General features: G+C 42.7%; 1 protein-coding gene across 1 annotated transcript; it reads left to right on the top strand.

Annotated features, from left to right (window-relative positions):
* The first annotated feature begins 23 nt into the window (after nt 1-23).
* mtf1 (metal-regulatory transcription factor 1) lies at nt 24-13502 on the top strand. The gene is made up of 11 exons (XM_062399758.1): nt 24-99; nt 1464-1962; nt 4494-4732; nt 5958-6089; nt 6748-6821; nt 7474-7595; nt 7989-8066; nt 8245-8347; nt 8429-9063; nt 9319-9388; nt 10029-13502. Exons 2-11 carry the CDS (start codon nt 1522-1524, stop codon nt 10484-10486), a joined length of 2352 nt encoding a protein of 783 aa, XP_062255742.1. The 5' UTR covers nt 24-99; nt 1464-1521; the 3' UTR covers nt 10487-13502.
* Nucleotides 13503-13980: the final 478 nt, after the last annotated feature.

Here is a 13980-nt window from a genome sequence, read left to right as displayed (position 1 = left end):
TCGCTGTGAGTTCCTGACGCTGAGAGGTGGAACAGGGAGGGGATACAAGAGTGAGCGAAACATCCTCCGCACAGGGACGAGCTTTACATCTGAGCTCAGGTAAACGTTCTACCACGACTGCTCCTGCTAGCGCGACTCTTTATCCCGGGATAACTGAGGTGCCTCCGCAGAGGAGACTGGGTCACACATCAGCTGTCGACTGTGAGCCCGGCTAACGGCGCTAGCTACCCTAGCGCAAAGCTAACGTTGAGCTAAAACTGCTGCTAGTCGACCTAGCCGGCAAGCTAACGTTTATCGAGTTTACCTATCTGGGGCTGGGGCTAACGACAGAAACGTGACTGACATGTTAGCTCCGAGTTTGAGCATCGTAGCGTTTTAAATATGCGAATAACGGCGGACGTGTCGTTTAAAAGACGCGTATAGCGAACGGGTTGGTATCTGTGTTTAGCCGCTAGCTAGCTGTGGGGAACCAATATGTATACTGTGAAATAACGAGCCACCCGACTGTTACTCACTCAGCTAACAGTAACATTGAGTCAGACGGGTCAGGTAAAGTTGCCCTTTTGTGTGTGTGTCTGTCTGTGTTTATCCTGCTGTTAACGAGCAGGGACAGAGAAGTTGCCTTACGTTGTCTTGTAATGTGACATCTTTCTACAAGTTGCTCATGTTTGATTTCGTGATACTAGGAGATTTAATCAAAAGGAAATCATCGATCGTGTTGATTAGTTTGCAGACTGTAGCCGCCGCCGCTGTCTCGTGACTTCTGACACTGGCTTGAGAAACTTCTAGCTCCGGATGTTAGTTCCCCTCCCATCGGGACTAATGTGGTTCATCGAGAAGGCTCGTTGTGTTTTTAAGTGCTTGACAATTATTAGGTGTGTTAACGAGTAGACGGGGGAATGTCCATGCATTTACAGCCAGTCATTAGTGAGATGACAGATTGGCAGGTGTCATGTTATGATAAACTCACAGATTTGCTCCAGACAGGTTTGAAGATATGGAAACTTAATGGCTTCAAATGATATCAAGATCAAATTGTTCACATCAGTCGATATCAATGATTACCAGCAATACATGTCATCTGACTTCTGCTCCTGTGTGTAGGATATTTATTTATGTGCAGAGAATGACAAACACTGGATCAGTCATGTGCTACACCTCCTCCCTGTGTTTGCACAATGCAAAAGCAATGTATCAATATATACATTGAACCGTGGTTATTTTATTGCGATAGTAATTGATATTGTTTTGTTGCCCAGCCCTAATTACATGAATTCACTAAATATGTTGATTTGCATATTATATCCCATCTCTTTTTATGTCTGATGTGAAGTATTTTTAATTGGTTTGTCCTTGGAACGTGCGCCACAAAAAGCCCATCTTAATTAGAATAAACAAACTACAGCTAATCCAAATTAAGAACAAAACAAGTCCTTTTACTCACTGATTGTTTTTTTCTTCAGGCTGTAACCGTTTAAGTGTGCAGTCCTCCTTGCCCAGGAAGGATAGGCACCAAGGACCATGAGTGACAATGGCCCTCAAAAGGGGGCTCCCATGTTCTTTGAGGTGGAGGTGGATCACCTGGAGCGGGACGATGACGACGAAGAAGAAGAAGACGACAAGATCGCTGAGCCTTCGTCGTCATCTGGACGCGTGTACGACCGCACCACAGTGCTCATAGAGCGGGACCCCATCCGGCTGGATGAAGAGGGCGAAGAGGAGCTTCACTGTGGAAGGGATGAAGATGGTATCATCTTCTTAACAGAGGGGGAAGCTGACGAGGATGGCTCGATGGTATTCATGACGGACCCGGATGCCATGTCACAGGGTTATGTGCACCACACCATTTCTGCCGACCAGATCCAGTTCACAATAAATCCAGGCTCGACTCCCATGCCACGCAATATAGAGGGGGCCACTCTCACCTTGCACTCTGAGTGCCCAGAGACAAAGCAGCGAGAGGTAAGACTAAATAAGTGCCTCTATTCCAGATGTAAAGTATGTGGAGCTCCCTCATATTGATGAAATGTGAATGTTCCATTGACAAGATAACTTACTCCTGGAATGCATAGTAAGAACACATGTGCATGAATTGAACGATCGCCACAGGGAAACTGTTCTGTTAGGATTGCTCAACACAGTCTGGAAAAAAGAGGTAAATAAGTGAAAAAATCAATATGATAATGAACAGGAAGTGAGTAGAGAAATGTGAAAATTTTAGAGATTTCGAGTATTGACAGGTGCAAACTAAGTAGCCTAAGAGTAATCTTACAATAAAATGAACCATGATGTTTGAAGGTAACCTGATGAAATGTGTAAAATGGCTCCACAGTAAATTAACCTTAGAGCACTGATGGCGCTGGGCAGAGAAGGGAGGAATTGAATAGTCACAGAAGTTCCCCCTGTGGCCTTCACTTGAAAACTCAGCAGGTCTGAGCCTCTGGCTGAATGTGTTCCTCTAGCTAACCAGAACACTGTGTGAAGGGTGGAAGATGTTGTCCATGATGGAGAGGAGATTTGACAACATCCTCCTCTTAGCAAGTAAATGCAAAGGGTCCAGCTCCCACCCACAGGACTGAGCCAGCCCTCTGAATCATTTTGTTGAGGATGTTAATGTCCGTCACCCTCAGGATAATGCCCCAGCAGACGACAGCATAGAAAATAGTGTTGGCCACCGTAGACTAATAAAACATTGTTGCCCACATGGTGTCACAGATGTTTATGTACCGGAGCCTCAGCAGAAAAAAAGATGCAACTGTTACCCTTACTGCTGAGAGCTCTTGAGTCCTTGGTTCAGTCCAGTTTGCTGTTAAAGTAGACAACCCGGATATTTCTACTTCTGCACATTCTCCCGCATTTCCCCTCGTGGAAAGAGGAGTATTGGGAGTCCTGGATCTCCTGAATTCCCACAACACTTCCTTTGTTTGCTGATGTTGAGCTGTAGGTGGTTCTCCATAACCCTGTTGTGACACATCCTCAGGCTTTGTTTTGTGTGTAAGATCGCTTAGTCGTTCCAGCTCCATGGAACTGTAGATGGTTATTATTATTATTTTTGCTTGGTAGACGGTGATCTGTATTTGCCCTACTCACAACCCACAGTGATCTTCCTGTGGTGAATTTGCCATGTTATGAAACCTATCCTAGCCTAATTAGCAGAAATGGACAACAAAACCATCTCACAGTAAGTATGCACTGGGAGAGACAAATATGAGGCAGGGTGCAAAAGTTTGCAGTCCCTTTTCTTATCTGTCGCCAATAACAACCTTCACAAATGGTTTATATTTACATCGAGACTGGATCATCGACAAAATTGCCCGACACTGCTCAGTTGGTTCTGAGTCATAAGGAAAGGGCCAGATTCATGGTGATGTGTCATATTCCTTCTTTTGAGTGAACATGATTTGTTTACTTGAGATTGAGGGCACAGTGTTCGGTCTTAGTAGAGTATTGTGCCTGGGTCTTAACCCACCAGCCATAGTATCACTAAACAAGCAAAAGGCCGGTTTTTAGTGGTAATGCTGAACATCACACACTGTATTTGCTTGGTGTTGGTAAGTTCTGTTGGATCACTGTTATTGTGCTGCTATTATTGGTTGGTAGTGCTTTAGGAATTTCCGAGGGGTCAATAAAGTAGACCAGATACTTATGATACTGTAGTATTTTTACTCAGAAGTACACACCCTAGAAGCTAGAAAACACAGGCAAAGTTAAACTCAATCTTGTGATTTTGACAAATTTTGATGTCGCACATACATATTATTTGCTTTTTGTGGTACATTCACATAAATTCGTATTATGTATTAGGCCTGTTATCAAAAGATCTTTTGTTTTGGTGGTCTCTTTGCTTTTCTTAAATAAACTATGCTGCCAAAGTTTGTCTCGGTCTAATCTGTGGTCTTTTATTATTGAAGTCATCTGAATGGGAAATGTTACGGTTGGAAATTGTAATTATTATTATATCTAAGAAGATTAAGACATTGAGTCACATGAATAGTGTCAGCTGAGAATGTAGCTTGTCCTCTCGAGGTGGTGGACCACAAGCTGTCTCCCTCTTGCTTTGTGTTCAGCACTGGGTAGCGTTTTCGAAGAACAGAATGGACTGCATTTATTCACGCTGCCCCGGGGGTTCAGTGTGAGAGGAGTGCAGGAGACTGCCATACTGCAGAGGAGATCGGTGCTGTGAAACACATTGGATGGGATGTAGTGCACTGGGGGTTAGGCATCATCGCTGTCCTTTGTGCTCACCCGCTTCATGTGCTGACGGCTGGCTGAGTCATTGAGTTGAGGTCCCCTCTGAAAGGTCACATTCACTCAGACTGTCACTTCATTGTATGGCGATGTTGGGTTTTGCTGAGCTGAATTATCAAATGACTTTCTCCCTGGCTTCTCAACATGAGGCACTAGTTTACTTCCTTATCTTCATTGTGATTTCATACAGTACCGCTGCATTCTGTTCACATTGTTTAAATAATGATCTTCACCTCTTCCTTCAGGTGAAGCGCTACCAGTGCATGTTTGAGGGCTGCACAAGGACGTACAGTACGGCGGGAAACCTGCGGACACACCAGAAGACTCACAGGGGCGAGTACACATTTGTGTGTAATCAACAGGGCTGTGGAAAGGCCTTCCTCACCTCTTACAGTCTCAAGATCCACGTCCGCGTTCACACCAAGGAGAAGCCGTTTGAGTGTGACGTGCAAGGCTGTGAGAAAGCCTTCAACACACTGTACAGGTGAGTCTACATGCAGCTTTGTGGTTTTATTTCTACTCTTGGTGTTCTTTTATGACAATACAAAGTCACGACAGGCTCCACCATGAAGTGGGTGCCACAACAAGTGATGCTGCTGGACAGAAATATCAATTTATCATTGTATTTCACTGTTTTTATATATGATAGTTTTATGTGGTGGAAAGTTGATTCTGACCTCAGGCCCTGTTTTTGAGCAGCTTAAAATCCCTCATGTTATCTTTTTTATTGTAAGAAGGAAATCTATTTGATCAGAGGTGCAAGATGCACAGAGTCAGTGCACACGATGAGTAAACGGAACAATACGAAGAAAAAACAGAACATTATTTCAGGGAACTGCTCTCTAATCACTCATCTGATCTACACACAGTGTGGGAACATTGCACCAGTCACTATGCATTTTTCTAAATGCTGCAGTTTTTATTTTACATTGCAATAAAGTTAAAACAAATTTTGGGCAAAAAGATTTGCTTGGTCATCTAATACACTCTATATCTTATTAAAAAAATAAGTTCAATCTACTGGCTGAGTGATGTGAGATTGGTGCAGCAGATAATGAGTATATAACATGTTCTTGACTACACTACGCTCAAGTGACAGAGAAAAGGCAACATGTGACACAGTGGATTTCTTGATGGAGTATGACAGCAGCAACCAAGACCACAATGACTCTGATAGCCCCCTCAAAGCTGTCGCCATCGTAAAAAAACAAAAACGATAATTTTGCTGTATCTCTCTTTTGCTCAGTGCCAGATCAGTTCTCCCTACAGAGGATCTTCACCTTTTTAGATTTTGCTCCGAGTTCACGTCAGTGCCCTGTGGTCCGTATTGGCTCCGTCGCCATGACAACATGTCTGGGGCTTGGCAGAGCCGTGCCACTGGCATCAAGTCCTTGTCAGAGGATGTTACTTAGGGTAGCAAAGCAGTGGCACACATGGGTGGATTGTCTTTTCAATAACATTACTTTCCCCTTGCCTCCTCCATGCCCACAGATCCTCTTATACAACCACCACCTAGAGTGTGTTCCTTTGCCCTGGCGTCTCCCCCGTCTGAATTGATTCTGTCGTCATCTTAATGTGCACTCGACCATCTCTTTTTTTATGCTTTGTAGACATATTAAATTAAGTACAGCAGCAATCAACACATGCTGCTTAAATCCACTGTGTTTTCGCATCGTGGCTAAATTAAACAACCTTGATTGTCTCCGCAGACTAAAAGCACACCAGAGACTTCACACAGGCAAGACTTTCAACTGTGATTCAGAGGGATGCACAAAGTACTTTACCACACTCAGCGACCTGAGGAAGCACATTCGAACGCACACTGGGGAGAAGCCATTCCGGTGAGTATTTCCATTTTCACAACAGGATAAACTCACTCCGAGTAGAAGATGAAGAAGCAGTGATTTTTATAACGTAGTAGATGTTCCCGGGTTGCTCAGTTGTTTGTAGTTGTAAGTAGGGCGGGCGATAAAACCATAAAGATAATTATTGCATAATAACATTTCCTCGATGGGAATATAGGACATACAACATGGATAGAACTCATTCCATCTATGATTTGAAAGATAACACAAACAGCCAATGATGATGAGAATCGCCTCGCACCAAACCAATCATGTGGCTAGAATAGAGTTACACCCACTTTCGGTTAGGTAGACACACACAGCACAAAGCGTAGGAGTAGTAGCCGGCAGCAGCACACATGCTAATGTTTGCGAAACTGCAGCCGTGCACACAAGTACGTCAGGAGTGGGAGGGAGATAAAAGAGAAAATTAAGACAGGAAAGTTTCATGAAAACTCAAGCTACAGCATTACCGTAGAAGACACCACAACAATATTGTGATAAGATCTTTCTTACATACTAAAACTTGAAGATAATCTTGAGTTGAGCCAATTTTCCCCATCTTCGATTAAAAATATGTATCCTATGTCTTTAAAATCATCACTGGCTATTTGCATTATGTCAAAATGTGTGTTTTTACCATTTATGTCCTCAGGTGTGACCATGACGGCTGTGGAAAAGCTTTTGCTGCAAGTCATCACCTAAGAACTCATGTACGGACTCACACAGGTACAGATTAGGGTTTGTTATGTAATCTTGGATTGTCTTTAGTAGATTGAACAGGGACATGTTTATTTTCAAACTAGTTAAAGTTGAGTAGCCTAAGCAAATAGATTTTTGGTATTCTATTCACTAGTTCTTTATTTCCGCAGTCTGTTTATACGTGTAGATAAAAGAGCAGACACTTTAAAGGGTGTGTTCATGTGTACTTGGACAAATGACTTCCCCAAAAGAAGGATTCCAGTTTGTGACAGCTGAGGTCCAGTTCTTTGCTCAAGAGCTTGTTCAGGGACAGGAGCGCCGTGTCAATGTTTCCACGGAGCAGATAACCAGCTACTCGTATCTGTTAGGGTGGTCTCTAATATGTGTTTCCTTGGTTATGTTCAAATGAGGGAGAATTGACCTTTTGTTTTAAATTCTACACATAAAATAGAACCTCATGTCAAAACAAAAGTGAAACGATAGATCCTGTGCTCAGTCATGTAGATGCTGTAAATCAATAAAATTACAAAGAAACAAGTCATAAACTAATCAATGGATAATGACTGACGTAGAGAGAGTGTCTCAGGTTTTACCCCTGGCTAATTTCTTCTGCCTGACAGTTAAGATCAGCGTTTACGTTTTCCTTCACATTGTGTATTCCTCCCCGCTGTCTCTGTAGGGGAGAAGCCATTCGGCTGTCCCAGTGACGGCTGTGAGAAGACTTTTAGCAGCCAGTACAGCCTGAAGAGTCACATCCGGGGCCACGACAAAGGACAGACCTTCAGCGTCACCCTCTCTGAAGTAAGTCACTGCACCGCTACTTGTCATCGTCGCACACTTTCGTCTCTTGATTTCACCACATTGCTCTTGTTCTCCAATTGGGCGCAAAATGACACTATCATTCTTGCATAATATTTAGCTCTCAGTCACATGAGCTCTCAGTCACATGACATGGAGCATGTCAGTCAAAGGTTAGAGGGGTTCGCACTACAATGGATTCATTTATTATACTTAATGGTTTTTCATTTGTCGTCATTAATTAACTAGTTTACTAAACTGGTGATTTTTGAATAAGTCTTTTATAGTGACTTACAGTAAGTGTTGCAGTTTCACTCCTATTTTGCCCGCATGACTCAGCACTTGAGTGCAGCAGTGGCAACTTTAATTAGGAACTTTTCATCTCTTTAATTACAGGATGCAAATCACTCGCTGTGCCTCAGTGACTTGAGTCTCATCTCTACAGACTCAGATCTACGAGAGAACATCCATAATGTAAGTGTGGCCTCTGCTTCGGGATTGAAGATGTAAAGCAACTGAGATGTTTACGATGTCCATTTTAAAGACTTTTGACATCTTAACTCAGTTTTCATTTTGTGTAATTAGAAAAACAAGTTTCTGGCTGTTATAATACTCTGTAGTATTTTAATGTATTAATTAAATATTTTTACAGGCTCAAAATTTGGACCTAAACAATGTGACACCTGTGAAAATCTTTGAGCTCATGTTCCAGAGTCCTGAAAATAGTGTCAGCCAAGACGATGCCCATCACAATGGTAAGAACATTTAAAAATCCTGTCAGTTAAAATGACATCAAAGGTGCTTGTTCTGAAGGAGTTTTTATTCCCCCCCCGCAGAGAGCCATGGCGAAACGGGAGGGAATGATGCCTCGACTCTCATCTCTTTCACTATCACTCCTACCTCTTCATCGTCCTGTTCCCACACAGCTTGTGACATGGAGGCTTTTTCCCAGCTCAGCAAGGGCTCGTTCTCTCATGCCTCCACCTCTGCATCTGTCACCACTTCTGTCGCCTCCGCCAAACCTTTCATGCAATTAACCGGGACTCAGCAGGTCTCAGAAGTGCCCGCTCAGGCTTCTGGCCCAGCACCAAGCCCGGCCCCCTCGCAGCACTTCATGACACTGCCACCCACATTCCTGCAGACGGACAGCGCCACCCAGACCACTCCCCTACCACCGCCCGATCCTGCTCCGCCTGTAGCGGCTCCAGCACTGACCACCACCTCTATACCAGGCACTGCTGCCGCGTCTGTTGTTGCAGCCACCACAACAGACGCTTTGGCCGCTGTGGCTCAACCTGTGCCTTTGGCCAACAACCCTGTCCCCAACTCGGTCCCTAGTCTCGCTCCCGCCCCAGCCACCATCACCATAGCACCCACGCAGAACCTGCTGCAGCCCAGCTTGGTCATGTCTGACCAGAACCTCCAGTGGATCCTGAGCAGTGCTGCCAGTAGCCAGCAGAACCCAGAATCTGTGAGTGATGCTCCCACACTATTAACATGTGGTGACTTGATCTGTCCTAGACCTCATTTGATGATGCGTTATCCAGTTAAGAAACACACTCTTTTTTGCATTGGGGATTCCCAAACTAACGTCAGTAATTAAGCCAATAATTAATTCAGCATAATATATCAGCCACATCCCTTTGATACAGCAGAAAACAACTTCATGCATCTGTAATGTTTCCCCAGCTTTTTTTAATTTGCTTGAATTTATGTGTGTTCACAGTCACAAAAAGGAGCTCCAAAAGTGGAAAAGGTTTTCTTCACTACAGCCATACCAGTTGGAGGAAATGCTGGTAAGTGTCGTGAACTATTAAGATACTGACTTTTATGCATAACTTTCATACAAGCTGAATTGTACATTTGTTTTAGCATTTAGGTTAATAATTTGTTTGGTTTAATGGTTAGTGAATATTTTCTATTAATGATTTAGTTTTAAAAAAGTCATAAATGATCAACTGGAATTTGAATTTCCCAGATGTCAAGAGTCTTTTAATGTTGTCAAACAGCCAATAAATATTACCTTTAACAATTTTAAAATGTATACAAAAAGCTCACACATCAGAAAAAATGTAAATCTGAGAATGTTTGAAATTTTTCTTACTGATTAACTAGATGTAATTCCTACTGATCAACAAATCAATTATTCAACTTATTGTTTTGTATATTATCCTGAATATCTTCTTAAGAGTAATGCATGAAAAGTATCTGTATCTGATTACAGTTGTTCTCAAATATTTCACCGTTAAGATGCTGCTTGGAACAACTAATGACCAACTGTCGGAGTACATGTGGCATTAAGCCAACAACTGATTTCTCCTACTAAGCAGTTATCACCTCCGGATTTTGACCTAAACTTTTTATTTACTGGAAGGTAAATGAATTGTTATCAACCATCACTTGTTTTCGCTGTGAACGTTTCTCCATCTATTTCAGGTAACTCAGTCCAACAGATCGGCCTCAGCCTGCCCGTCATCATCATCAAACAGGAGGAATCCTGCCAGTGCCAATGTGCCTGCAGGGACGCTGCTAAAGAGAAGAGTTCAAAGAGTGCCTCCTCCATTGTTTCAGCCCCAGCACCGCAGCAAGCACCAGAGCCCCCTCCTCCCCCACTACCACAGCCCCCAGAGCCTCCCCGCCTTCCATCTCCGTCGTCCTGTCTCCCCAAGTCTTCCTCCACAGCAGGTGAGGTGAGCCTGGAGGCCGCCCCTTCTTCTTCTTCGTCGTCCTCAGCTCAGACTTTCTCCACGTCCAACCCTCCCTCGGCTGAAGGTCTAAGCAGCATGGACGTCTCGGACTTCCTCTCCCTGCAGAGCCCTGGGACAACTGCCAACATTGAGGCTCTGCTGCTGGTCACGGATGAATTCAACATGGCCACCGAGGGCAATCCTTAAAAGAGCTGCCTTCTGAGTCTGGCACCGTGTGTTTGTCTGTTGCACCCACTTATCCCCAGTCACCAATTCCACCCACACCTCGGTGACGCCTTGTCTTTCTCCTGATACAGCGTGTGCTTGGAGCCCCTGTACCTGCAGTGCATTCTGTTCTGTGTGGCATTGTGTAACATGTATACATAAACTCTGATGACCTTCTCTGGTGAGACATTGCAGTAGTTGCGTTTTTAGAAACAGGATTAGTTTGCTTATTGAGATTTAGCAATGTTAATGCTAATTAATGCAGGGAAAAAGCAGTAGATCCTTTGTTGAAAAGACATAATCAAACTGTATATAATAACCCTGAGTGTTGTCTAAGCACTGATAACTGAAGAGTCCCGGTTTTCTGGCTCCAAGGTCTCACGCCTGAGCAGGAAAACAAACGTGTCTGTATATCCTTGTACTGTACTACAGATCCCTAACAAACGCTTAAAGCTGGTTTGCAACTGACCAGAATGCACTGTATGTTAGAAGAAATTGCTATAATTTTATCAAGCATTGTTCCCAGCAAGAATTTGAAGGGTTTGTCCACGCAGCCCCGCATATGGCCGTCAAACAAGATGAAGTGAATTCTTCAGTATTTTTGTTTTCTAGGAAGACCAGTGTAGTCCAGACAAATGTGTTGATTCTTTCCTACTTGTTCTGACAGATGTTCACTTACTGAGGTAAGAACCTGTGATCAGTCTCTTTGAGTGAAATCATCACGTCAATAAGTTGCCTGTAACTTAAAATTAATTTAAATTTGTACATGTTAATTTATTTAAATGCTTGATTCTTTCATTATACATGTAATACTGTTGTTATCAAGATAGCAGAAAAATCTATTAATTTATTTCAATCATTGCAAGTTGAAAATGTTTGTTACTGAATTGTCTTTTTGTGAACGTAATGGGTTAGGCTAAAAGCAAGTTGTCGAGGAAAGAGGCACCGACGGTCGATGCAGAGTGAAGCAAATTAATCCTCTAGGATCTGCTTGTTTGCAGAAGTTGTCCACAATGAAAACAGTAACAGTCTACTGTCGACATCCCGTGTTTTAAAGGGCTGTGGCCCTCTCAGGGATGCATCAAGTCATAACTGATCCTAGGTCCCTTGATTTGTCGCTCAAACGTGTGTTGCCCCCCCCACCCCACACACACACACACACACACACACACACACTTGCAGTGGCCCAACGTTTTTTGCTGCACTCTTCCCTGTTTATTGCACACTGACTTGTAAAGTGAGTAATCCGACAGCTCTCGTGAGCTGAGGTGCAGCACCACTACAGACTTTTTTTTGTACACAATTGCTGTAAAGTAGCATTTGAAAAGATGGTGTCCTGGCGACAGTGTATATATGGTACATTTTAGTGTAAACATCTTTGAGAAACTTGTAGATTATTCTAGAATTTGTATTTTTGTATAGACTTTTGAATTACTAATGTATTCACTCTGACATTGCAACCCCCCCTCATTTACATTCACGCAGAATATTGTGTTTGCTGTAGTTTTACAAGCAGCTGGGTTTCTGTACAGTTCCCATTGTAACAAGACTATATATGTAACACAGCCCCCTGCTTAGAGTATAATTTAACAGTATTGCTTCACATGGGACATAATGCAATGATGATAGAGCAAAGGCATTGTGCCCTGTATACTGAGTGTATAGCTACTTGGCCTTACAACTTTAACTGTTCTCTTTGCCTTGACAGTCTGACATTGATACGACACGCTCCTCTTCACCAGGTCTCAGGGGCCTCGCATCCACCAGGAGATCCCACGGAGGCAAAAACCCTGAGACAGAAAGCTTGTGATTCGTATTGTGTGCCAGTTGTAATGTTGTGGATATGCAGCATTTAAAAAAGATTATATACACACATGGCTACACAACAGGTGCAGGTGATGTGATTCTACGTTTTAGTTCCAGGTTGTAGGATCAAAACTGACATGTTATTTTTTATATCTGGCTTTTTTGTTGCTTCCCTGATTCAAAGAAAAAGAAAAGACCATGTGCTCTGAACCATTCCAAATGTGCAGTATTTGATATCAGGAGCATCTAAATCTGAAGTTTGATCCGTTAGATCATGAAATGTTATAGTTTACACACCATTCTACCCATCAAGGCACTTAATGACAATACTGCCAAGAGTTCAGCTCATACCATCAACACATCCTTATCCATGCATACTGTCAGTGAACACAACTATGCAATTTTAAGTGGCATTCGCAAGTTTAATCACCGACTCCTATGACAAAAAAGTGAATATATTCCTCCCACCATGGCGTACTCGGCTCAAACCTGATATGCAGAAGTCAGTGGCAAAAGTTGTCTTTCCAATGTTGACATTGATGCATGCTACTATGGACTTTGTAGTGTGTCGCAACACAGTTAAACCTTCTTGTGCCGTTTTTTCCTCTGATGTATCTGGTTTAAAAACCAAACTGGATTTGTTTGATCGAGCTCCTCGTGAATGAATGATTCTGTTCTAAGAATTGTTTTTTTTTTTGTCAAATGTAAGCAGCTTTTCCTTGTTTTACTTTCACACTTTATGGGTACATGTTTATTTCAGGCTCACTCCATTTTATGTAATCATCTCAGCCTTTCACACATTTTAACGTTGACATTTCGTTTGTTGGCACATCCTCAGAGAGAAGTCAAATTTGCAGCTGTAGATGAGGTTGACGTCAGCAAATCGCTGATGATGACATTTGTTTGGAAGCAGATAGTTTGTTCACAAATGTAAAGCCAGTGTGTTTGTCGTTTTTCTGTTTTTGGAAACTCATTATGGCAATATTTACAAAACGGAGGGAGAGGAAACAATATGCTTCCAAAGGAATGTCTTGACACCCAAAGAGTGAAGAATCGGGAAGGATTTGTATTTTTTTAAAAGAATGTATAATGTGAAAATGTTTGCTTATGCTTGTTTCGTATAAAGTAATATGATAACTTTCTGAATTGAGAGCAATATAATACTAATAAAACCTTATCCTTGTCACTGTAACTTTTCAGTTTATTATAATTGCATCAGAAGCATGCTGTTCCTCTTCTGGTCACTTCTGCGGTGGTAAGGTCACATCCTGGAGAGATTTCCTCTGTGGGAAATAACTCGTTAATATTAAAAATCTGCATGATGTGACAGAAAAGTGGTTTTCAGGCTTCAGGTTGAAAAACAAGCCCTCACCACGAGAACATCACTGAGATCCTTCAGGTCGTTCAGGACCCTCTCGCACATGGTTATCCCCTCAGACAAGGTCCCCAGTCTGTTGTTGACCTCCTCCAGCTGCTGAAGAGGAGAAGTCATCAGTTACTTTGGTCATAGATCCAAAGATTAAAGCTCCAGAGTGAAACTGACCTGTTTGACAGTTGAGACGTCATCTTCAGTCCTCACAGTGGGTTTATCTCCTGCAGAGTCTGTAAATGTTTCACACAGACACTTCCAGTAATGTTGACAAATGTGACAAGTAAACAGATAAATGTAT

The sequence above is a fragment of the Platichthys flesus genome, chromosome 11 (assembly GCF_949316205.1).
Source record: "Platichthys flesus chromosome 11, fPlaFle2.1, whole genome shotgun sequence".
Taxonomy (NCBI): domain Eukaryota; kingdom Metazoa; phylum Chordata; class Actinopteri; order Pleuronectiformes; family Pleuronectidae; genus Platichthys; species Platichthys flesus.
This window is presented reverse-complemented; position numbering and strand designations above follow the sequence as displayed.